Below are 27,404 nucleotides of genomic sequence, written 5' to 3' on the forward strand. Positions count from 1 at the left end.
AACGCGTTACGACTTGCGCGTCAATTGAATGAAAATGTCATGAATATTGCCCAAAGTCTATAGAAACACTGAAGCTATGTCTCCATATTTACTCTGTGATTTATGCATGAATGAGAATTTAGAGCTTGTAGGATTTGCGTATAAAATATAAATGTTCAAGAAACAGGTGATTTACAAATGCCTATAAGTTTTACATACGTCAAATGTAACCTCTTGGATACCTTTGATGTGACAGGAAGCTCTTTTTATCTATTGCATTCTGGTTATGTTTCTAATCACTTAACGCTTCTGTCAAAATGCGCATTTTATTACCGAGTGAATTGGAGTGCGGTTAGGGTCGCGCAGCTGTGAGCTTGCATTAGGGAAGTAATGGGTTCGAACCACACTGTCGGCAGCTCTGAATATGGTTTTCCGTGGTTTCCCATTAACACCAGGCAAATGCTAGGGTTGTACCTTAATTAAGGCCAAGGCCGCTTCCTTCACACTCCTAGCCCTTTCCTATCTCACTGTTGACAAAATGACCTACCTGTGTCGGTGCGACGTAAAGAAAAAAATTGTAAAAAGAATAAAAATGTAAAATGCTGACTTTATAGTTCATTCTTTTGAGGGCGGTCAGAGGATTGAAGTTTGATATATATTTATGTTTGGAATGATTTGAGAACTTATTTGAAGGTAAAATATATTTGGGTGCGGACTGTTGATGCTTGTCGTTTAAAGATGCCTAACATCTAGGTCATCGTCTCGCGGACTGTTGAAAGCAGTAATTAAATGAGATTGCAAAGCCTCATAAATATTCGTTGTTCTGGAAATGTTATGATAGTAGGGATCAATCACCACAGATCTGCATTTAGGCCCAGGTGGCAGAGTCCCTCTCAGCTGTTTACCTAATCTTTTCTTAAATAATTTCAAAGAATTTGGAAATTTATCGATCACCGCCATTGGTAAATTATTCCAGTTCCTAACTCCTCTTCGTTTCCCAATTTGTCCTCTTGAATTCCAACTTTATCTTCATATTGTAATCTTTCCGACTTTTAAGAAACACCACTCAAACTTATTCGTCTACTAATGTCATTCCTCATATTTCTCCATACCGCTCAGTCCAGCACCTCGTGTCGTTTCTACCAAGTCTTCCCAGCCCAAACTTTGCAACATTTTGGTAACGCTGCTCCGTCGGAAATCACTCAGAACAAGTCGAGCTGCTTTTCTTTGGATTGTTTCCAGTTCTCAAATCAAGTAGGTCGCATAATCTGGCGCCAATATCTAAATGAATCGTTCTGGCAGTTCCTCGAAAAGTGAGCAATGTGCTGCATTTTAGACGCATCGATACATAGTATAATACTCTCGGAAAAATAACAGGACAAAGCTATATCATGTGTTCATGTACGCGCAATTCGTGCATAGCTTTTGGAGATGTTTACGCGCAGGTCATACATCGAAACAGCTCGAGCAGCTCCCAGGAAGTGAGTCGTGTCGTGACCAGCGCGTGTTTATTTGTAGTAGTAGAAATGTATGTCTGTTGAATTAATTGAATGTTTGTAAATGTTTGTGTGTAGCCTTGGACACGCTTGAATATTGAGTGCCTTGTTGTTTACCTGGTAGTGTCCTTGACTGAACGAGCCCCTCATTGTGCCACTCTTGTTCATGTTTCAGGAGCTGGGCTCACAGCCGCTGCCCGTCATCTCCGTTACCGAGGACGTCGACGGCTCAGCCATGAGTCACGAGCAGGGCCGCCCTCGTGCAGGTCTGTGTGTGCCCCCTTATCACCACTTCCTATAGTTCCAGGTCTCAGAGTCACTAACGTTAATGTGTAATGTTTTCTGGTGCAATTACATTAGATACTTTATTACTGGTGGTGAAATTACAGTTCCTCGCCCTATCTTACACGTAAACCACTTGAGGCATGAAGAATGTGTATTCAGAGCAACTAGAACAGAAACTAAGGACCGGGCGAGTTGGCCGTGCGCGTAGAGGCGCGCGGCTGTGAGCTTGCATCCGGGAGATAGTAGGTTCGAATCCCACTATCGGCAGCCCTGAAAATGGTTTTCCGTGGTTTCCCATTTTCACACCAGGCAAATGCTGGGGCTGTACCTTAATTAAGGCCACGGCCGCTTCCTTCCAACTCCTAGGCCTTTCCCATCCCATCTTCGCCATAAGACCTATCTGTGTCGGTGCGACGTAAAGCCCCTAGCAGAAAAAAAGAGAAACTAAGGCCCTCTACACACGGAGCTACTCGTTAGTAATTGATTGGTAACTGAAGTTTCAGGCCGATTACTTGAGTGTCACTTCCTGTGTATTTCAATGGAAAGCCACACACGGCGCTACCAGTTATAGTAATCTGTTAGTAAATAGTTTGTAATCAGTTCCAGGTGACTCGCGGGGCCAGTCACCAGCGAGTTTAGTTTCTCAGTTTCCCAGTGATCAAGTGCCTTTTTACGATGACGAGCGAACAAGTTTTCAACATAAAGTTAGTGGGAGAAATTAAAAACCACCCCGTACAGTTGTACGCTGAAGGATTACGCAAGAAAGGACATTATGGAGAACGAATGGAATTATTTTCTAAGCTTTATAATTTTTTTTGTAAAAATAAAGATCACTTTTCGAGCTCGATAGCTGCAGTCGCTTAAGTGCGGCCAGTATCCATTATTCGGGAGACAGTAGGTTCGAACCCCACTGTCGGCAACCCTGAAAATGGTTTTCCAGTTTCCCATTTTCACACCAGGCAAATGCTGGGGCTGTACCTTAATTAAGGCCACGGATGCTTCCCTCTCACTCCTAGCCCTTCCCTGTCCCATCGTCGTCATAAGACCTATCTGTGTCGGTGCGACGTAAAGCAAACAAGCAAAAAAAATGTTCACTTTTCTTACCTTTCTTACTTTTCCTCAGAACTCACACATTCCCTCATATTTGTATTCCCCACTGTCGGCAGCCCTGAAGATGGTTTTCCGTGGTTTCCTATTTTCTCACCAGGCAAATGATGGGGCTGTACCTTAACTAAGGCCACGGCCGCTTCCTTCCCATTCCTAGGCCTTTCCTGTCCCATCGTCGCCAGAAGACATATCTGTGTCGGTGCGACGTAAAACAAATAGCGGGGAAAAAAAGCATATTTGTATTTTGCTGTCGAATGGCAGGCGCAATAAGCTGCACCAAGTCCATATAACTGTGTTTGGTCATTCGATAAAAAGAAATAAATTTAGCATCCGTTTGTTCGAACTCCTTTACTGCTATGAATAATCTGCAGTGGATGTTCTTTTCAAGATATGGATGAACGCATTACCTTCTTCTATTTTTTTCCTGAAGTAATGAAACACAATCATGTCTTCTTCGTCACTTGAGTCAGTGGTTGACATTCTAGCAAAGTTAAGAAGCGATCTAGCGAGTCCGCAACAAACTTTACAAATGGCTAATCAGGAAGAATCCGTCACCGTACAGTAGCTTGGTGTGTTTAGTCCAGTCTACTAACCAGTTTGTGACTCCGGTTACAAACTAGTCACGTTTCTAATGAGTAGCTCCGTGTGCAGAGGGCCTAAATAGTAACTCTATAAACGAGCATGTAACTGATATAAGACTACTGATAATACAAGCAAAATAAAATACAGTTTGAATTTTTGACAATCAGTATAATAAATGCATGAAACAAAATATAAGAATCTTAGGGCTGAAATGGTCAGGAGCGTAGCCAGGGGTAGGGGTGTTACTGGGGGTTAAAAACTCACGCATGGGATTTTAAAAAAAGAAAATAAAGAGAAATAATAAACAATAAACTAAATAAACATTCAGAGACATAATTTTAGAACCAACAGATCTGTAATTACACTTACATCATTGCCCTTGTATTGACAAGTTATGCAAGCATCTTCATTGTGTTCTACCATCATTTTGTAACTACAACAACCCCTCCCCTCCGGCGACTGATCCTGGTTACGTTACTGGAAATTGTAAACTGTTAATTACACTAACACAGTGTGTATGAATGGGCTTGGGCTTTGGAAGACAGAATGGGAGGCAGCACTTCAACACCTTAACATCTGTCACTAGAGAAGGCCGGCAATGCGAACTTAATATCATTGTGCAATCGTGTAGACGAGAGAAAACTGTGTTCTGAGACTTGACCTAAAAAATGCAGATAACACTCAACACGAAGCACTTAGCGCTAGGCACTTTTGGAGAAATGCTAAGGACAAAGGAGTATAGCAGACAGTGTACATTATGAACTCACAGTGAAGGAGCCATCCTCTAACAGGAATACACACCTGCTAACCAATAGATCGACACCCTAAATGGACTCTCCGGATCAGATTGGAAAGACGCGCTGAAAATGCAATACAACGTTGTTAATGCACGAACCCTTCCTGGACGTAGCCGAGATGTAGTCCACTGCAGTGAGCCCGGAACCCTAGCTCATATTCTTGGTTCATGTCCAGGAGGAGACTTGCTTAGGAATGTTAGGCACAACAGAATAAGATCTAGAATTGCAGCGGCATTCTCCCAGAAACGTTACGAGGCACATGAAAAAGTGGCATGTGTTGCTGAATGTGGAAACAACCGGAGAATGGATATTGTTACGGGGATATCCGTGGAGCAGAAAGAGGTTAAAGAAGGTGCTGGGGTGAATGGGTCTATCTACAGTACCAAGAATTGAATTAAAATTGCAAAAGGTTATATTTTTCTTTCAGAACTTCAAACTTAACAATCTTTCACTGAGTGAACACAATAAGATGTCACGTACAATGACAAACTAAAAAGAAGATCAGAAAGATCCAAATTTTAGTCATTTTTACAAATCCTGGGCAAGATCAGAAAGATCCAAATTTTAGTGATTTTTACAAATCCTGGGCAAGATCAGAAAGATCCAAATTTTAGTGATTTTTACAAATCCTGGGCTTCAAGCCCCTCGCTTCACAATTTCTGAGCTCTCAGCTCAGATTTACAAAGAGCATAAATTAATTCAAGGGCAGAAATCCCCTAATTCATGGAGCACTTGCTCCCGAAATACAATTTCTAGCCTTCTAGAGGCACTCATTACAATAAAAAATTTGAAAAAGAGCTAACAGGCTCTCAGTTTCTTACTGCCTACTCAAGGCAACATTACATCAATCTCGGATCTCTCAAACCACCATTTACAAATGGAACTTATTTTTACAGGGGTATTAAATACCCAACCTACTGGGCCTTCGTGGAATAAGAATAACAGGTTAAATTAATGGCCCGAACACAAAACGAATGGAGGCGTATACTTGCACTCCTAGATATGAACACAAAAAAAATACCTAAGGGGCTCTAGGCCGATGAAACAGGGGCTATTCCCAAACTACTGAGGTGACTCGTATAGGAATTACTTTACCACATTACAGAATGAAAAACAATTATAAATCGTAGTCACCTCAGACCAAGATGAAGGGGAGCTCGAGAGGGTAATTCACTCCCTATTCCTGATTTACAGTTAAAGATTTTATGAAAGTTTCACCTTAGCCGGAAGGAAGCTACATTTTAGAAAAGCTTGTTACATAACTAAAGAGTCGGACCTTTCCCTCGGGTTAAACTGCGGAAGTTGCAAGAAAGAATGAACTTATGTGGTCATTACCTTGAAGATGTTCTAGCTGCCGACGAAAGAGGCCGCCCGCCTCCTGCTTAACACGCACACACAGAAAGATGACGATGAATTGGCCAAGAGACGTGAAAAGTCGCAGTTTATAAACACTCAGGGAAGGTTCGAGATCATTCAAGATTAAACTAGCCACACCCTCTCAATTTTATTTTTGGAATTCAAAGTAACACTCAGAATCGGACAAGAAGCCTGTGATAGGTTGAAAATTAAATACAGAAATTAGGGATTGGCTAGAAATAAAAAGGAAATATTGCCAACCCAAAAATAAATGAACATCATTCAATTACAAAAACCTAGAAATACAAAACTTCTTTACATTATGACTTCTTACTCCTTGCAGCAGGGTGCATGATCATAGTTTTTAGTAGTGTCATCTATGGAAGAGTGTCCAAACTTCTTGATGAATGGCAAACAGAACAAGGAGAAATTCAGTCAGTTTAGGCAACTGCACAAAAACAAAATTACATCATATTTCTGTGGTGACATCTTCTGAGTAAAATTCTAAGTTCCTGTTGTAGTAGTTTCCACATTAGTTCGATAGAGGAGTTCATTTAGGCGCCGAATTTGAATGCGCGATATTGAGATGTACCTCCCGGTACAGATATAATCGCAGTTGACCGAGAAAAGGACTTTGCATATATTCTGGACCCCACCATTACATGTGAGGTCGACCAAGTCAGCCAGCAGAGGCAGACATGGAGAAGCGAGCCATCCATGAACCAACCATCACCTACTTCAAAGAATCATACATCTCCTGTATAAGGGTTGTAGGACTTTACATCGGAACAAGAGGAACCATATCAAAATTCTTAGTTGAGTTTTTCAAAAGTGTGGGCATTACCAAGAATCTATACTGTGATTAAGCGGTCTTGGCCATTAAAAGCTCCGTCCAAATGGTTAGAAATCACCTTTAACAATAACTAATGTCATTTGCTTTACGTCCCACTAACTATTTTTATGGTTTTTGGAGACGCCTTGGTGCCGGAATTTAGTCCCGCAGGAATTATTTTACTTGCCAATAAATCTACCGACACGAATTTAAATGAATGTTTAAAAAAAAAAACCAAACCAAACCCCATGGCACTACAGCCCTTGAAGGACCTTGGCCTACAAGCGACCGCTGCTCAGCCTAAAGGCCTGCAGATTACGAGGTGTCGTGTGGTCAGCACGACGAATCCTCTCGGCCGTTATTCTTGGCTTTCAAGACCGGGGCCGCTATCTCACCGTCAGACAGCTCCTCAATTCTAATCACGTAGGCTGAGTGGACCTCGAACCAGCCCTCAGGTCCAGGTAAAAATCCCTGACCTGGCCGGGAATCGAACCCGGGGCCTCCGGGTAAGAGGCAGGCACGCTACCCCTACACCACGGGGCCGGCATAAATGAATGTTTATACAATTCTAAATATTTTCGATTGTGATTTTATAGAATCTCACGTCCTTTCGGAAACGAAGCATGCTATTTTAATTAAGTAGTTCTTTCTTCAAGTAAAGGGCCTAATTATATCATCTTGTGTTTCATTTTTCTGGTAGTTTATAAATTAATTTATTCATAGATTCGTTTGGACATACTGAAGACCCTAACTGACTGAGTCCAGACTGAAATAAGATGGCTTCAAATATCACAACAACAAAAAGGTTTTGTAATACATTAGAAGCTCAATTTAACGTGGTTGTCGGGGGACATGCCTTACTCCGAGTTAAACTTAACCGCGATAAATAGGGCGACAGACGAATGGAAAAAAATATAGTAGGCTACAAGAGAACACAATTATATGAAAGGCGTTGTATCTAAAATACACACATTCCATTCTTCACGTGGTCGATTATGTTCGATTTAGGCCTATCGATCGCAGAGTGCGCTTTTCTTGTGACATCACAGCACGTGCATCGAACTCAATACTTAACTAGGAGATGGTCTAAGAAGAGCCAAAAATCAAGGCGGTCACTTGTTTTGTAAGCGTGAGTGCAGGTAAACAAATTGAATTTCTTGAAGGGGGCGGGGAAAGGTCATCTTAATTGTCTCCTTTGTACACAAAAACATGGCCAATTGTTCACGTCCCGTTATATCTGATAATAATAATAATAATAATAATAATAATAATAATAATAATAATAATAATAATAATAATAATAATGTTATTTGCTTTACGTCTCACTAACTACTTTCTACGATCTTCGGAGATGCCGAGGTGCTGGAATTTAGTCCCGCAGGAGTTCTTTTACGTGCCAGTAAATCTACCGACACGAGGCTGTCCTATTTGAGCACCTTCAAATACCACCGGACTGAGCTAGGATATCTGTGAATAGACAGACATGCAGTTTCTAAAACTTCATCCAGTCATCCTTTGAAGTTCCCTTTAGAGCAGAGTTGGTAACAGTTAATAGATTGTAATGCAGAAAATCGTTCTATGCAGTTCGTTACTACATTTAAAATAATAAGCATGTCATTGATAGTTTTTTTGGAGACATGTATTTTTTACCCATTTCAGTTCGAATCCGTGATGAATCGGACTGGGTTTAACTGGCCTTCGACTGTATATCGCGATAGACAACAACTTTTACTATCATTCATGCATTCCATTCACATGCACGTTAGACTGAAGTGCTTCTTATATAATGTTGGTAGGAGGGATTTGCATTTTGTTTTAGATTTAGTGTCCCTGATGCCATTGGGGAGTTCATTCCACCAACTTGTGACGGTCTGTCTATTGTAGACTATGTTGTGGTTCGATGTACAGAGATGTCTAGCGTACGGTCTGACTGGGTATCGAACAGATGAGGGGATCTGAGGTGCCGAAATCCGTAGGAAAGGTAAGTAAGGGCACCATGTAGACTAAAGTTGTCGCCTACAGCTTACGTCTGTCGTTCAGTCGTAATCAAGATAACTGTCTATAGAAAGGAGAGACGTGGGCATAGGGAGGTTTGTCCAGTGTCTAGTTGTGACAAATTATTACAATCTCATACCTGTTTCTGTTTACCTACACGTATCAGTATGATGGGGCAAACAATTACATTCCGAACAAATAACAGTCTCATAAAATAGAAGATCATTGAAGGGGTAGTTGAGATGATGGGATGCCAAGGTTATGGAGAGATGAAAAGGATCGCAGAGAGAAGAGATCAATGGTTGCAGCGACAAGGCGAAGCCTTTAGATAATGATGAAAATAGAATGAACAAGCCAAAAATAACTGAACATAAAAATAAAGTAACCAATGTACTGGCAGAGATAAAACAGGGCGAGAAGCGCAGCTTTGGAAACAAAATTACTGTATTTATAGGTCTGTAAAAAAAAATTCGTTTCGGTCCCTTAAAATACAAGTTTTAGGCTTGTAGAAACAAAATAAAACTCGTTATTCGCCTCTAGAAATAAAATCCATTACAGGCCTAAGGAAAAAGTAAATATAGTATTTACGAATCGCTAGAAGTACGTACACTAGTTTTAGTCCTGTAGAAGAAGACTAGTTGTAGGCTTGAAGAGAAGAACCTGTTACAAGTCTCTAGAAATAAAACCAGTTATTAGTCTTAGGATCAGTCCGAATCTAGTTTTAGGCTTATAGAAACAGAATTAGTTTTAGGTCTTTATAAATAAATCAGTACTATGTATAGGCCTGTATATATAAAAGAAAAATATTTATAGGCCTCGGGAAATAAAAGAAAACTATCTATAGACATTCAGAAAGAAAACAGAATGATAGACCTATAGAAACAAAACGAAGGTTGGTTATAGGAGTGGAGAAACAAGACTAGTTACAGCATCTACGTCTGTAGAGACTTTATATCTGGAAACAATACAAGACTCATCTAAGACCAATTGATATCTTCACAAACTATTAGATCGTGAAAATTTGACAAGGATATAACGTGAATATTCGGAAACAATGCCAGACTTGGTTAGAACCACTTGTTCGCGGTCTTGCAAGTTGATAATCATTGAAGGACCAAGGGAGTTGGACTAGAAGAAACACCAAGAGAAGTGTTACATAAATATTGTCAATCTCGACTGGGGACGCTTTCTCCCTGACAGGTGTAAAGTTCTGCACAACTTGCGATAAACAATGAGGCGGAAAGTGCAAAGCCCTGCCAGAAGAGCGGAATAAATCGGGAAATTGATTGCCTTGAGGAAGTGCTGGGAATGACGAAGGCCGCACAGGGCTCAACTGTGTAGGCTGAAGGTTATACACGCGGTGGGCTGGCCGACAGCTGACGATAACCAGTGCGTGGGATGATCTCACTTGGTGCGTACTACTTGACACCGATCAGCTCAACAATCCGGTAAGTGTTCAAATCAATTACAATAATTCCCGGTATATCACAAAATCCTTCCGCTGATTTGAGTTTTGCGTGTGTTGTGTCGATTGTTTTACTAGCAGAATAACAAGCTCACGAGCCTCTTATAACGTAAGAGAAGAGGTCCATGTGTTATGTATATTAAATAAAATAATACGTGGGTTGTGGATGTTTAGCCACGGATAAGGAAGGTTTCGAACTTGAACGACGTTTCGAGTCTCTGCCACCCGCTCCACTTTTCTGTACGGAAAATTGCATAAGTAGCAGGGTTGCATGTATTAAGAACGTCAACATTGTTCTGCAGTAATAATAATAAAAGTTCGTGTGGTTATTTCTAGCTGGGTGCAGCCCTTTATAAGGCAGACCCTCCGATGAGGGTGGGCGGCATCTGCCGTGTGTAGGTAACTGTGTGTTATTGTAGTGGAGGGTAGTATTGTGTGTGGCGTGTGAGTTTCAGGGATATTGAGGACAGCACAAACACCCAGCCCCCGAACCATTCGAATTAACCAATGAAGATAAAAATCCCCGACCCGGCCGGGAATCGAACCCGGGACCTTCTGAACCGAAGGCCAATACGCTGACCATTCACCCAACGAGTCGGACTGTTCTGCAGAGTTTCGTACGGAACAGTAGTGTAGGTTTAAGAATAATAATGTTAAAAGTTTTACGTCTCAATTAACTACTGTTATGGTTTTCGAAGGCGTCAAGGTGCAGGAATTTGGATCGTATGAGTTCCTTTATGTGCCAGTAAATCGACGGACACGACGGTGGCATATTTGATCACTTTCAAGTATCACCAGACTGCAGTACCGGCGATTGGGAATTAGAAGAGAGAGAGAGAGAGAGTGTGAGAGAGAGAGAGAGGGGATGGAATGTACTGACAACAAAAATTATCCGGGTTTGTGGGATATAGCGGCCGGGGGGGGGGGGATATATACATGAAAACTGAAAAGAAAGAAAAGCTACAAAATGGATGTTGATGCTGTATGAGCGAATTTCGACAGAGAGGTAAAAGTTGACAGTTACCAGCTTAAGTGCGGTAATAATAAATAGCTTTTTGCGATTTTGATTCAATACTTATAAAACTTTCACCAAAGGAACTATATTACACATGCATTACAATTAAATATAAGCACGGTGTGATTGTACAATTAAACATAATTTAGTATTTGACTGCGCACTAACAAACACTAAAGAGACTGACGAATGCGCGCGGCAAGTGAGTGAATTATACCTCAGTGTCCATGACCTTGGAAAAAATTATACCCCTGCTACCCTTCCTCACAGCACATGCAAAGTGTCCACTACTTGCTGTGGCGCTATAGAAATCGGTTAGCCGCGACGAACGACATTTAGTGCGTATTTCCGCTAATAATTTTGTTAATAAATAAAGATAATAAAGAAAAGGAGGCTGGCGTTTCTTGGACATCTATACAGAATGAACGCAAACAGACTTACCAAACAGATATTTGATTACTTCTGGAGAAAAAAGACCACTACAGCATTGATTAAGGAAACGAAGAAGGATATGGAAAGGTTAAGCATCTTGGAAGACCAGCTGTTAGAAAGGAATGCGTTTAGGAACACACTGAAGAATTTGGAAGGTGTTCAAGCCGCAGGTAGAACTAGGAAGACCGGAAGAGCCTGGACAGATGAACAACAGAAGCAGGCCAGCGAACGTATGAAGGAGTATTGGACACAGAGAAAACTCCACACGAAGAGAAAGAAATTAAGTTGTAGCGTGATCCTTAGTGGTCCATTCGCTTGTAAAAAAAAAATAAAAAAAAAGATAATAAAGGGAGGAAATACCTGATAAGACAACAGGGCTTGTAAACATTGCTTTTTCTAATAATTACTAGTTACAGGCGGCTAAAATGGAATAAAATGTGAAGTTTTCCCCACAATAGGGGGCCAGCTGCCCCCGTCGCCCCTCCATAATTGCCGCCACTGTCGGCATCGAACTCGCCAACTTGAGCCCCAAAAATGAAATGGCGTATGGCTTGTAGTGCCGGAAGTGTCCGAGGACAAGTTCGGCTCGCCAAATGAAGGCCTTTTGATTTGACTCCCGTAGGCGACTTGCGCGTCGTGATGGGGGATGAAATGATGATGAAGACGTCACATACACCCAGCCCCCGTGTCAGCGATAATTAACCAATTATGGTTAAAATTCCCGACTCTGCCGGGAATCGAACCCGGGACCCCTGTGACCAAAGGCCAGCACGCTAACCATTTATCCATGGAGCCGGACACTTGAACTCTGAAGACCTGCGTTACTCAGTCCGGTGATTAATCCGGAGAATAATCTCTGTATATCTACAGATGGCATAGGACAGAACTTGAATTCGGGAGCTAATGTAGATATTAAACATTCTGGTAGGTGTACTTGAAGAAGATTCTATTCTAACTTGTTAGTACCTAATAATATTGATATGTCACTTCAACAATAATTAGTCATAAGTAGACATCTGATTTATATGCTATATAAATCACCCATATACGCATGCAATTATGCTGCAAACATAGTGAAATATGCATTTAAGTATCCACTTACTTTCATGCTTTTAAAAGCCTGTATGAAATGCAAACGTAGCATTGCTTTACCAGACACGTGCGATTCACCCACAGCAGCGCATAAAATCATGATCATGAATAAACAGAATGAAAAACAAAATATCACACTACTTACAGCTGTGGCTGTTCCACTAGTACAATATTGTGGCGTTTGACTGTTAAAACTAGCTTCAATGCGGAGAATAATCTCTGTATATCTACAGATGGCATAGGACAGAACTTGAATTCGGGAGCTAATGTAGATATTAAACATTCTGGTAGGCCACATTCTTCAGTACCAGTCAAATATTTATTTATGGTTACCATCACGATATTTTGTTTGCAGACTGAGTCCGGGGTGTCCTGGGATACCTTCCAGTTCACGCTTCACGTTCTTCATAATCACCAGCGAATCACCTAGATGCGACCCACGTATTTCTAGCTTCTTCATTGATTCTAGCCGGTGTCTTGATGAGTGCCAGATCCCTTTGAACCGTTTCATTGCCGAAAAATTCACTTCAATAATTACTTTACGTTTTCTTGAAGACTGGTTGTAAAACATGTTAAAATATACATAGTAAATCTAAATTTTGAAATGTATGCATTAAACATAATAATTTGGCCAATTTCACCCTCGAAAGCACTTCCTTGTCGGTTTTCGAAGTCTACATATCGGCAAACAAAATATGCATTTGCATACAAATCCGGCATTAAGACATGACAACGTTTCAGAGTTTGCCAGATCCAAAAAAATTTCGGAAGGTGTTTATAAATATATCATAACAAGCTACTGATGACGTTACTTAAAACTCAGTTTGTTAAGGTGGAAGCCATGCTTTTCAGTGTTGACATAACATAGTTAAAATAATCCTACGCTTTTCAGTCCAACGAAGACAACATACCGTACGCATATACAAAACATTTGTTCATACCGAACAAAATACACGGAAAGTAAAATAGTGAGTGAGTTAATTGGCATTCATTCCTATTTTCCATCGTTCACAGCTGAGACATTTGGTTATGTCCCATTGGGAGATGGAGTGGCAGGCCACCTCTCTTCTAAATAAGCTGACAACGATAAAAGGAACTACGAAGGTACCTATCGAAGACTTCACTTCAGCTTTCTCGGAGAGAAGCAGTGGTATTGTGTTGTCTTTGGATCGGCCACGGTATAGGAGTGCACTCTTACTTACTGAAGAGAGAATTCCCCCCCCCCCCCCCACGGGTCATCTTACCGTGGTTCACATCCTTACGGCTGATCTGCGCCGTAGTCTAGAACTTCCGAGTACCATCTCCTTCATCCTACAAGATGACGAGCAGTCAGCAGACCTCGTCATTCGTTTTATGAGGGATAGTGGCCTGTTTTATCGGGTTTAAAAGTTTTTCTATATGTATTTGATTTTTTATTGTTCGTTCGTTCATAATCTGTTTAACCTCCAGGGTCGGTTTTTCCCTCGGACTCAGCGAGGGATCCCACCTCTACCGCCTCAAGGGCAGTGTCTGGAGCTTCAGACTCTGGGTCGGGGATACAACTGGGGAGAACGACCAGTACCACGCCCAGGCGGCCTCGCCTGCTATGCTATGCTGAACAGGGGGTCTTGTGGAGGGATGGGAAGATTGGATGGGACAGGCAAGGAAGAGGGAAGGAAGCGGCCGTGGCCTTAAGTTCGGTACCATCCCGGCATTTTCCTGGAAGAGAAGTGGGAAACCCACGGAAAACCACTTCCAGGATGGCTGAGGTTGGAATCGAACTCACCTCTACTCAGTTGACCTCCCGAGGCTGAGTGGACCCCGTTCCAGCCCTCGTACCACTTTTCAAATTTCGTGGCAGAGATCACTTTTCAAATTGCGTGGCAAAGCCGGGAATCGAACCCATACGCCATTTCATTTCAGTATGAAACAATAATTTTTCTGGAAAATACATCGTAAAGTGATTACAATTTCAGGTATAAATGCAACTGTAAAATTTGTAGATAATATCTTACGCTCTGTAGTAAAATTTTCTCTGTCATATGAAGAAGGTTGAAACTCTCTAGGAAGAAGAAAAAAAGAAATTTCCTTCCATATACCAGACTGCTCTAAGGAAAGTAAGCAGAGCTGATCCTGTTTCAATCTAGTGTATAGAATATCAACCATATGGAGGATCTATTAAAGCGCCGAAATGCCCGGTCTCAAAATCTTGGTGACCTTAGTCAGGGGATTTCACCATAATCCCGCATTTCTCCTCACACAGCTGTACGTGCTGTCGAATGAGACAGTAAGTCCACAACTAGAATGTGGCCATTGCTATAAAAAGAAAAATAACGTCATAAATAAGTGTTCTTTTCAATGCCTCGTGGATGGAAGGGAAGGGCATGGATAGAGAGGTGACTGCTACTGGTGCTTTATATATTTCTTTTTGCGTTCGGGAGACTGAAAAACGCTAAGATTATTTTAAATGAAATAGTCATACACACAACTGTGAAAAATTTACTTTAATAATTTTCAGTTATTAACCTATCCTTCTTCCTCCCCCTTCCCCCCCCCCCCCCAACAGTGTTTATAGATGTCATTCTTTGTCTGATTAGAAACTACGCTCCAACTGTGGAAACATAGATCTTCCAGAACCCTTTTAGAATGACATGTATTATCTGCATCCCAACTTTTCTTAAAACAGATCAGTCGCTGGAAGAAAATTAAACGCACATACTTCATCTCGCTATCCAGTCTTTACAGCACAAACGATTAAAGTCAGCCGTTCTCGGCTCCTTCCGCGTCCATGCCGTTAGCTCTAGGAGCAGGCTCTCTCATTACCCACTTGTGGTTTAAATCCTGACAAGATGTTTTATATACACTCTCATTTAAATCTGAAAAGAAAAAAAATCTGACATAATCGCTCTGGAGTCCAGTGTTTCCGTCGCGCAGAGAGAGAGAGAGAGAGAGAGAGAGAGAGAAAGAAAGAGAGAGAGTGTGTGTGTGTAGAGAACTTTGTTGTTTGAAGTTTTAATTTTCATTACTTTGAGTTTGTACTGTTACGGTTTTTGTCCAGTATAGAAATGCTTTACCCATGCCCGTCGCTACATTTGCTTCCTACCGGGCGAGTTGGCCGTGCGGTTAGGAGCGCGCAGCTGTAAGCGCGTGGGTTGGAACCCAACTGTCGGCAGCCCTGAAGATGGATTTTCGTGGTTTCCCATTTTCACACCAGGCAAATGTTGGGGCTGTACGTTAATTAAGGCCACGGCCGCTTCCTTCCCATTCCTAGGCCTTTCCTATTCCAACGTCGCCATAAGATCGACCTATCTGTGTCGATGCAACGTAAAGCAACTAGCGAAAAAACATTTGCTTCCCAGCGTGTTTTATTCCGGCTTTATGCTATACTTTGTATACACTTTCTCTGATCGCGAAAGAATACTATTCCCTGTTAGATACTCTTTGGTTCTCTAAGCAACCTTTTCCAGCTTCCAAATATGTTCAACAGATTGCAGAACGTTCCTAATGACTTAGATGCTGCTGAGAGCAAAATTTGTACGTAGAAACAGATCCCTTCATGACATACGCCTTAGACATTATCTGGGAACACCTAGGCCAGGGATGGCGAACCTATGCCACGCATGTCACTAGGTGACACGCGAACACGATTTCGATGGCACGCCACATGACCATATTAACATTTTACGCCTTGTAGTGCACACTATACATATCTCGTGCATCGCATAATCATAATGTTCACGTGTAAGAAATAAATATCGAAAATCCAAGTTCTAGTTCCATCCCGACGTGCAATATGGCAACAATGATAGGTAGCCAGTAGCGCGTAATTATTTTTGGTGTGTGTAACTGTTTATTGAATATCGTTTTCTGGTGGTTTTGTACACGGACCTCGTAAACATGTTTTCGGTGCCGAAAAAACTTAACGAAGATAGTGACCGGATTTTTCAAGAACAAGGAACGATAAAGTTTCATGTTGCCTGTGTTCGGAAACAGTTGTATCTCGAACATATAATGTAAAGCGCCATTTCGAGACGAATCATTCAAATGTTTGTTTCATGACAAGTGAAGAAAGAAGACAGTTCATTTCACCAAAAATAGAACAATACCGGTACTCAAAACAAACTAGTTTTTTTTTTGGTATCATATTTCAGGCCAAGGAATAATATCATTGCGGCTAGTTTCCACCTGTCTCCTTGCGTAGTACAACATGGGAAACCGCTTTCTGTCGTGAGTTCTTTTTTTTTTTTTACGTCGCACCGACACAGATAAGTCTTATGGCGACTGTGCGACAGGAAAGGGCTAGGAGTGGGAAGGAAGCAGCCGTGGCCTTAATTGAGGTACAGCCCCAGCATTTGTCTGGTATGAAATGGGAAACCACGGAAAACCATCTTCAGCGCTGCCGATAGTGGGATTCGAACCTACTATCTCCCGAACACTGGCCGCACTTAAGCGACTGCAGCTATCGAGCTCGGTACGTGACTTCTTGAAGAAGGGTTTCTTATTATCGTCCGGCACATTATTTGGAGACTTTCCTAACAAACAACAAATAATTAACAGAATTAAAGTAATGCCAGTCTGCAGAAATTCTGTCGAGGATAGAATAATAAGAATGAGTGAAGATGTTTCGGAGCAATTGAAAGCTTATTTGGATAACTCCCAAATGTATTCAATATGTCTTGATGAAAGCTCGGATGCGACCTTACAAGCAAGGTTAGCTGTTTACTTCCGATTTTCTTGTGGAAATGTGATGAGGGAGGAATTAGTTAATTTGCTGAATTTACGAACTACGACAACCGGGAAAGGTATATTGAACGAAGTGAAGCCAGAACTTGTATTAAAAATGATGTTTGATTTACAGAAAATTGTGTCCGTGACAACTGATGCTGCCCCAAGTATAGTGGGTATTCATAATGGGTTTGTGGAATTTCTTAAAGAAGAAGTTAAACACCCAGTTTTACAGTTCCATTGCTTATTACATCAAGAAGCTCTTTGTGCGAAAGAAGGCATGAAGTCATTTGAAAGTGTATTCTCGGTGGTAACTAAAATTGGGAACTTCATATGTGCACGTGCTCTAAATAATCGCCAGTTCTCGAAGATGTTACACGAAGTGGAATCTCAATATGGCGGACTTGTAATGTACAATAATGTTCGCTGGCTGAGTAGTGGGCAAGTACTCCAGAGGTTTGTCGAGCTCTTGGACGAAATTCGCTTCTTCATGACAGAAAACAGGAATAATTTCCGGAACTCACGGACCCTATCTTACTGTGCGATTTAATGTTTCTCCGTGATTTTTCAGCAATGTACAGTGATGTGAATAAGGACCTTCAAGGAAAGAGACATACTGCAGATAGATTGTTTGAGATCATAAAATTATTTCAAAGAAAACTTGAAGTATTCGTCAGGGATGTTGAAACAAAGACATTTAAGTACTTTCCTTAACTTGAAGTGCAACTTGAATTGATGTCAAATTTTTCAGATCAATTAACTTTTGAAGACACAAAAAAGTATTTGTAAGAAGTATGTGAACGTCGTACAAAATTCAAAACAAATAGTTTCCAAGAGATTTTCCGATTTTCGAGATTTGGAGAAAAAATTGCACTTTATTTCAAAGCCTCATATTTTACAAATGAGTGATATTAAGGTCAGGTTAGATATTGACCATTTAGAAATAGAGTTAATTGAATTTCAAGAAAGCAAAACATGGGTGAACAAATTCGTGCAACTTGGTGTAGCACTGGTAAAAATTGAGTGTGCTGTTGATGGTGAATACTCTCTCCAGAAGCCAGAGAACTTAATACTTGAACAGTGGAACAGCCTCCCACAAAAGTTTTCAGCCACGAATAAACTTGCTACAACGCTACTTACTTTGTTTGGGTCATCATACGCCTGCGAGCAGCTATTTTCTACAAAGAACTTTGTGAAGTCAACAGTTAAAAACCGTCTCGTTTCAGAACTACGTGCATCGTGTGTGGTACCTACTGAAGACAGCAAGTTATGAACCTAATATAAATGACATGGCTATTAAGATTCAGCAACAAGTTTCACACAAAATGTGAGAACGATATTTCACTTGAAGTCCATTGGCAAATTTTAGTATTTTTGCCTTTGCTCGCGAGATGTAGTGTTTACAGTGCACTATCTGGTGTGGGCTATATCAATTTTGTTACTTTCATTGACCTGTCTCAGTCTCTCCCTTGGCTTTGACAATATGAAAGTGACTGAGGTATGAGTGATGCTAGTAATGCCAATCCTTATGCAGCCAGTCCCTGCTATGAATGGTGTGAAAACGTTGCTCATAGGGTCGGTTGGTGCATACATTTCAGTAGGCTTGGCAGACTGATATGTAATAGCAATGGCTGGCTCGGTGAGGAAAGCAACGGGAAACTACCTCACTCCTCATTTCCCTAGTACGCCTCTTCAGTGATGCCTAGGCTATTTATGACAGCTGTTGGCGAAGCTGCAGAGGATCAAACCAGCCTTGGGGCTGAATACCCAACATACATACATATCTAATAATACTTAATGGGGAAATGTGTTACAATGGACGCTAATTACTGTATAGGATTTTTACAAATAATGTTACGTATTCTTAAAACTTACAAAAATGTATTTTTTTTGCAGTATTTGCAAATTAAGACCACGGAACATACAATCAAATGCAATACTAATATCTAATAAATAAATGAATAAATAATAATTAATTAATAGCACATTATGAAACATATTTCGGAATTAGGAAAGTAAGTCGGTATGGTGTGGGGAGGGGGGTGCAGATGTAGCCATTCCTTAAAGGAAAATAGCAGGTGGCACAGTAGACAGTTGAGAATAATAAACCAGACTTGAAATGGCACACCAGTTGGAAAAGGTTCGCCATCCCTGACCTAGGCCTATCTGAGATCACCTAGCTACACTAAAAAGTGTGAAGGCCATGTATCTTAAAACATTTCTGCCTGACAAAAAACACTCCTTCGAGAATAACCTGTTAGCTCATAAGACAACCGTTCAATATAGAACTGCAGTTAAAATATACAATTGCCTTGTACGATACAATACAAAGCTCTACATCAAGAACTGCAGGATAAAAAAGCGAATATATAGATAGATTTTTACCAAACAGACGACATGATGATGGATGAATTCTGACTACGAACTGCGCTATAGGCCTACCATACCGCGCTTCTTATGAAATATTCATAAAACCATTGAAAAGGGCAAGCAAAACAATATGAATACGGCAGGCATATCAAGACGAGTTATCCGATCTATTTATAACGAATGCTGTGAAACAACAGCTTTGACAAATCCGTCTGTCCGTTCTACTGGACCTATTTGCTTCGCATCTGTTTTATTCTCTTCGGAATTACCTGCCGGTGAATTGATAGGTCTCTTAAGTTCAGCCAACTTTGAGTAATCACAAAATTAAATTCTTAAATGATCACTCCAGTAATTGCAGGCGATGGCTTACCCTCAGTACACTCTGTACTTAGCAGGTTGCTAAGCGGCTAACACTTTCATTAATATGCTGATATATGATATACATCCTTAGTAATGTGATTGCATGCAGCCATGTTTGATTACTACCTGTCAAGCCAGAGAGTATACACTTCCTCTGATCATAGAAGAGTAATATTTTCTGCTAGATACTCTTTGATTCTCTGACCTTCTCTAGCTTCTGAATATAATCTACAGATGGCAGAACAGTCCTAATACCTTACATGCTGCTAAGAGATAAGAGTCTACGTACGTACAGTAGGACTAGTAGGGACAAAACGCTTGAAAAAGTGGGTAGTCTACTTACCCGAACCAGGTTGCACTATCTCGGGCAAGATCGTTTGAAAAATGTTAAGATCAAGATACGACCGAATGCTCGAAACACAGAGAATATTGTATGGAAAGAAGTGTTATAAACTAAATTTCGAATGAATCAGTTATTATGTACCGGCATTAAATGTTCATCAAAGAACCAGAAATTCTCACTACCATCAAGAGAAGGAAACTAGAATACTTTGGTCATATGATGCGGAACTCTAAATACCACCTTCTGCAAGTAATACTCCAAGGGAAAATTAATGGAAAACGTGGTCCGGGGAGAAGTAGGACATCATGGCTCGGCAACTTGAGCCAGTGGTTTGGGGTGACAAAGCTTACTCTGTTCAGAACAGCTATGAACAAACAACAGATCATGCTACTGATCGCCAACGTTCTGCGAGGACATGGCACATGAAGAAGAAGAAGATTAAATGTTCATAAAGCTATTGGAAAAGGCAGGAAAAACAATATGACTCCGACAGTCATATCAAGACGAGTTATCTGACCTTATTATTATTATTTAGCGTATGACATTCAAAATAAAAAACACACAGTCACAAATTAAATATACAGTACACTATGTAGGTTACAATTTCACCATCAAGCTCTGTAAATAGTCTATACAAGAAGGATTTGGGTCAAGAAAGTTTTTGGGGTACCCTGATAAGCACTCAGGGGCACTGTTCCACTATATGACGAACTGTTTGCTTAGGGGCACCGCAGCTACATTCCGGGGAGGGAAGTTTGCCCCATTTATAGAGGAAGTCAGCGCACTTTCCATGGCCTGTCCTGATACGATTGAGGGTTGTCCAGGTTTTGCGAGGTAGGTCAAACCCTTTTGGTATACTTGTTATACAGGGGAAGTTCTGATACTCAGCTGGAGCCATAGAAGTCCATTCTTGAAACCAATCCTGCTGCAGGCTGAATTTGTCAACCAGGATTTTGGCAGTCCTTATTGGTGGATTTCTGGACCGAAGTCTGTTGTTCAAGGCGTAGGGTATATCTCCATGAATTGGCAGATTGGAATTCCTCGACAGCTTCTGGTACTCACAGAACAAGGCATTCTTTCTCCGTAGGTGAGGTGGAGGAATATGGCTCAGAACTGGTAGCCAAGAAGTGGGGGTAGATTTTATGGTTCCCGATATAATGCGCAGAGTATGATTTAGCTGTGTATCAACCAATTTTGTGTAACAGCTGTTCAGCCAGACTGGAGAGCAATATTTTGCAGTGAGAAGACAAGGGCAAGGGCTGAAGTTCGTAAGTTCGAAGCAGAAGAACCCCAGGTGGTGCTCCACAGTTTGTGGATGATATTGTTCCGTGACTGGAGTTTAGCTTTTGTCATCTTCAGATGTTCCTTGAAGGACAGTGTTCTGTCAAGGATTACTCCGAGGTATTTTGGGTGTTTGTTGTGAGGAAGCCTAGCGTTCTGGAATTTGCCATTAAGTTCACGGTGGGCCAGTTTATTGTTGAGATGGAAACATGAGACTTCAGTTTTACTCAAACTTGGCCTAAGTCTCCACTTACGAAAGTACTGATCTAAGGTGGCGAGATCAGCTATCAGCTTATCTTCGGTGTTCTCCATAGATTTGCCCTGCGCTGCAAATGCCCAGTCATCCGCATAACCAAATGCTTTAGTGGCTGTTTTCGGCAAGTCTGATATATATAAGTTAAACAGCAGAGGTGCTATTACCGATCCTTGATGAAGACCGTTATTAAGGATCCTTTCCTTACATGTCTTGTTTCCCAAAATTACACGAAACCTCCTGTCTATAAGCATGTTTTCCATGAGCTTGGCGATTTTCTTGCAGGGTATTACTCGAAGCAGTTTGTAGATGAGTCCTTGTCTCCATACTGTATCGTATGCTGCAGTAAGGTCCACGAACACAACTGAGGTTTTTAGTTGATTTTGAAAACCAGCTTCACTATGTGTAGTCGGAGAGAGAACCTGGTCTGTGCAACTTCGATTTGGGAGAAAGCGCGCTTGTTCAATGGGTAGATGGTCAAGAACTACTGAGCCAATTCTATTGTAAAGAAGTCTCTCCAGTAATTTGTAAACCACACTCAGAAGTGCAATTAGGCGGTAGCTTTGAGGGTTTTTACAAGATTTGAGAATGGTGATGATCTTTGTCTGTTTCAGAAGTCGAGGGATGGACCCTGTTTCTAAGATATTGGAGTAGAACTTGGCTAACCAGATCATTGGATATTTCCCAGGATGCACTAAAAAATCTGAGTGAATGCCATCGAAACCAGGGGCTTTTCCTGGTTTCACATCTTTTAAAGCCATAGCAACTTCCTCTCGAGAGAATGGACAGGAAAATCTGCTGCCCTCAAGACTGTCTGATTTCAAGGCTCTGATTTCCCTTTTGATTGCAATGGTATGGTCGCGGTGCCGTGGAGCAGCTAGGGTCCACTAGTTTACGATTTAATGTAAAATACCAGAAATTTCTCACATTGAGGAAAGCTTTAGATATGTTTAAGACCGTGTGCGAAAAACATTACAAAATAGGGATCGGGATAAGGATATCTAAACAGGAAACTACAGCTGAGTACTGAGAGGGCCGTATCGAGTGAATGCCCCGACCGATTTAAAAGATTCTTCTGTCGCTTTGTTTGCGAATAGGATTTAAAAAATTGTAAATGGCATTGTAGGAAATACAAGTGCTGTTTGTGATTAAATGACTGTGAACGTCGAAAATTTGCATCGGCGTTTTTCCTATTTAAACATAAATGCTGACCAGTAATTTCCCTAATCTGGAAATTTTGGTACCGCAGTGGTTGCCCTTCGACTCTTAGGTTATGCAGGGTTGAAAACGTGAGAATTTCTTAATTTGCTTCATATCGACTTCTGAATATTGTTTCGTGCGAGGTCTGTGGTAACCCGGTTCGGTGCTTCCTGGAAGGGACTAGTGAATCAGCCGAACGGGGAGTTCGCAGCCGGCTTGGAGGGCATAGCTGGTGTATCTGTGTATTGTCCTTGTCGGCTGGCTTACCTGTGTGTTTCATGGAGATTCAACCAGAATATTTCGCCTCTAGCCACCTCGTCAATGTTCTGGTTCACATCACCCAAGCTATAAAATGAAAGGCTAGCCGCGGACAGTCAGTCAGAGTTAGGCTCTGTGGTGAGAGACTCAGTCTGTTGGGGTTCGGTGGCTGGCTTGAGGGCGACAGAGGTGTTGGCTGTCGGTAGCGTCCCACCGAGGTCTGAAGCTGCTCTGGTGGTGTCGGAGAGTCCAATGAGTAGCTGGACTGAGGACGACGTGCGGAACGGAAGATTGTGCACTACCTGAGAGTACTGCGTGTTTGTGTATTTCTGTGGACTGAGGATCGCCGTGAGTCAGCGGGATTAGCCGCTATCGTGTGTGAGGGTAAATGGACCTCTGTTAATATTCGCTGTTGTGAGTATCGTCCTGCTGTTGAGCTCTTGCTGTTTGGTTGTTCACTGCTTGTGACTCTGTCAATTACTGGACTGTCTCTGGAGTCGTGGCCAGTAGCCCTGTGTTCAAATCCAGTGATCTACACACACCTGATGTATGAGGTGACTGGACTTGGGGGAAGTGAAAGTAAGGATTAGACGTCCCAGGTATAGCAACGGGGTGGACCGCCTGCTGCGCTATAAGGAACAGAGACTTGTAAATTGACAGTAATTAGTGTGACTATTCATAGCTAAATAGATGTGTGTGTGTGTGTGTGTGTGTGTGTGTGTGTGTGTGTGTGTGTGTGTGTGTGTGTGTGTGTGTGTGTGTGTGTGTGTGTGTGTGTGCGTTTATTGGGCCATCCTGAAATAAATTAGGGCAATAAAACAGACGGAGTTTTATTCCTAAGAATATTGTAAAGTGTTGAAGGGGTGGATAAATTCATAAAGAACCTGGTAACATTCTACTTCTAAGATTTATTAACTACGTACTTGTCTACACTTTAGCACACAGTTATAATGATGATAATAATAATAATAATAATAATAATGTTATTGTTTTTACGTCCCACTAACTACTTTTAACCGTTTTCGGAGACTCCGAGTTGCTGGAATTTAGTCCCGCAGGAGTAGTAGTAGTAGTAGTAGTAGTAGTAGTAGTAGTAGTAGTAGTGCTAGTAAATCTACCGACACGAGGTTGACGTATTTGAGCACCTTCAAATACCACCGAACTGAGCCAGGATCGAACCTGCCAAGTTGGGGTCAGAAGGCCAGCGCCTCGAGCGTGTTGAGCCACAGTCATGCCGAACTCACCACTTACACTCATAATACACAGTCCACAATGACACAGTTTGCGCGCTCTCTCTCTTAGTTCTTGCCGTTTATTTACACGAATAAACACAGACTCCGATCACTAGCACTACAGTCGCATAGTCAGAGTCATTGACGTCGTCACAGTCCACAGTTCGCAGCCCACGCATGACAGTCTCGTAGTTAAGGAAGATGTTCCCTGTCAACACTTCGATAGAACGCCGTTCACAGCCCCGTGGTGACATTCCAGTGTTCTCTTCCTCAGCTGTACAGAACACGCGCGATGTACTTCTTCAGCAGCTGGCACCAGGAGACATAACTCAAGGTGACAGGAGTACAGCACGGGTCCGCAGTTCGACGCTCTGACTGGCACACTAAGCTCAGGATGTAACTCACATTGACTGACAACCCAACTGTCACAATGCTCACTGGCCAAGCACCGAGCTCGATAGCTGCAGTCGCTTAAGTGCGGCCAGTATCCAGTATTCGGGAGATAGTGGGTTCGAACCCCACTGTCGGCAGCCTTGAAAATGGTTTTCCGTGGTTTCCCATTTTCACACTAGGCAAATGCTGGGGCTGTACCTTAATTAAGGCCACGGCCGCTTCCTTCCCACTCCTAGTCCTTCCCTGTCCCATCGTCGCCGTAAGACCTATCTGTGACGGTGCGACGTAAAGCAACTAGCACTGGCCAAGCTTACACTGAGTTGCTCGCTAACTCACTGAACAAACTCCACACTTGTCCGTCCGTGGCCGGTCCTTCGAGATACGTCAGCGACTCGAACCCCGTAGGTCTCCCGTTACGGAAATTTCTCGGCCCACGATCTAGTCGTTTCCACATCCCTCGAGACCCCAATGACGTAGCGGCTAATGATGGCACTTGCAGTGGTGTCTGACGAATGTGCGCTGGCCCCGCTCATCGTCGGAAATTGAGAATGGCGGACGGAGAGGCACTCACGTAGCAAAATAAATTCCGACTTATGATGTATGACTGAATACAGAATCTTACGCCTGACACAGCAATAACCTTGCGGTAGATTTAGGACAATTACGGCAGATGGTACGTGATGTACGAAATTTTGTGAACTACCAAATGTACTGAAAAATTGTTATGCTCGTGCTGTAAAATTAGCCATCCGTGTCGGTAGGCAGCCACCCAGATAAGTTAGCTCGCGATAAAGAAAACAGCTGTGAAGATAAACCAGTTAAAATCTGTTATTATTTGAAGGGTGCAAGCAGAGAAGGGGGGATCTCAAATTTTCCACGTTTAGAGCTAATCCACTGTTAAAGTTTACACCTTTAATAACTTTTACAACATTAAATATACAAGAATGGCTCTTTATGTGTTGACATTGTTACTAAATAATGCTGAGAAGAAGCAGTTGTAAGGTAATACAACTGAACACTTGTCACAAAAATAACGGAGAATGTCATTGGTATCTGATATTCAGAGCATACTCTAATACACACTTCAACGATCAATCAAGCTCCTACCAGTGTTTTAAGAGCTTAAAGGTGTTTAATAAAATTGTAATATATCAGGCCTGCGTAAGTTCTTTTGAAAATGATTTACCATTACTTCCCCATGAAGCAAACCTTACAAGTTATTTATGAATATAAAACCTATGTATTTTCAGTGCCAAGTTACGTAATTCAGCTTCCATATGCATATAAGTGCACACTCAGATTTAAATGCCTCTCTAGTTCAGAGTTTGAACACGTGCACTTTTCGCATTTCTTTCCAGATATTCATAACTTACGTAACTTGTTCCAGGATATCTTTTTTGTAGTGTTGGAATTCAAGAGGAGAAACTGGGGCAAAATATTATATTATAGGAAGAGGAATTAGGAATGGAATAATTTATCAAAGGAAATGTTCGATAAATTTCAAAATTCTTTGAAATCATTTAAAAGAAGACTAGGTAAAACAATTGATCGGGAATCTGGCACCTGGTGGGCAGTCCTAAATGCAGGTCAATGATTGATTGATTGATTGATTGATTGATTGATTGATTGATTGATTGATTGATTGATAAAATGAAGATACGAACAAATTCTCTAATTCGCAGAATCAACTACCTGTGGTATAGTTAATGGTTCGTACCCCGGCCAGTGCACGTTGGGTTTTTGAAATGAAAATTCACGTCCCAGTGGTTAGATTTCTACCTAAAACTGGTTCGTGACCATGACCGCGGTATCAGCAGTCACGTAAAACTACACGTTTGCTTGCTTTTGATTATTATTATTGTTACGGGGTTACCGCGGACCAGCAGAGGTGAAAGAAGGTGCCGGGGTGAATGGGTCTAACTACAAAATCAAAGTTAATTTAAAACTTTAACACAGGTTATATTTTTCGAATTTCAACAATCAACAACAAAACTAACAACTTTTCACTTAGTGAGATAACGATGACATAGCAATTTAGAAACAAGTCGTAGAAAAATGCAAGATTTCAACACTTTAACACACTTGGGCTATAAGCCCCTAGTTTTACAATTTCTGAGCTTCCAGCTCCAACTTTACCGAAGAGCATAAATTTACAAGAGGGCAGAAATCCCCTATTACCTGCAGCAATATAAAGCCTTCTAGAAGCACTTTTGCAGTACTTTAAAAAAAAGCTAACGTACTCTCCGTTTTCCCAGCCTATTCAAGGCGATATCAGAAAATTACAATCATTTGCCATCAAGGCACAACTTCGAAGTTGAAACAGGGGTATCTAGTACCCAACCTATTGGGCTGTAGCGGAAAGGAACAGGTTAAGTAAATGGCCCAAAACACAATTTGAACGGAGGCGTGAACTTGCACTCCTAAATATGCATTCTTAAAACCTAAAAGGCACTAGGCCGATGAAACAGGGGCTATTCCCAAACTATGGAGGTGACTCGTATAAGAAAGAAATTTAAGACATTACGGAAAGGAAGAAAACCAGTTACAAAACGTAGTCACCTCAAACCAAAATGAAGG

The 27,404-nt window shown here is 41.5% G+C and overlaps 1 protein-coding gene across 3 annotated transcripts in view; it reads left to right on the forward strand.

Moving 5' to 3' along the window:
* LOC136876412 (5'-AMP-activated protein kinase subunit gamma-1) overlaps nucleotides 1-27,404 on the forward strand; it is a 1,375,241-nt gene that overhangs the window by 491,841 nt on the left and 855,996 nt on the right. For all 3 annotated transcript variants that reach the window (XM_067150367.2, XM_067150365.2, XM_067150366.2), the window contains exon 2: nucleotides 1,651-1,741. In XM_067150367.2, coding sequence (XP_067006468.1) covers nucleotides 1,711-1,741 — 31 coding nt within the window. In that variant the 5' untranslated portion in view covers nucleotides 1,651-1,710. The remainder of the gene's footprint in view (nucleotides 1-1,650; nucleotides 1,742-27,404) is intronic.

The sequence above is a fragment of the Anabrus simplex genome, chromosome 6 (genome assembly GCF_040414725.1).
Source record: "Anabrus simplex isolate iqAnaSimp1 chromosome 6, ASM4041472v1, whole genome shotgun sequence".
NCBI classification, from domain to species: Eukaryota; Metazoa; Arthropoda; class Insecta; order Orthoptera; family Tettigoniidae; genus Anabrus; species Anabrus simplex.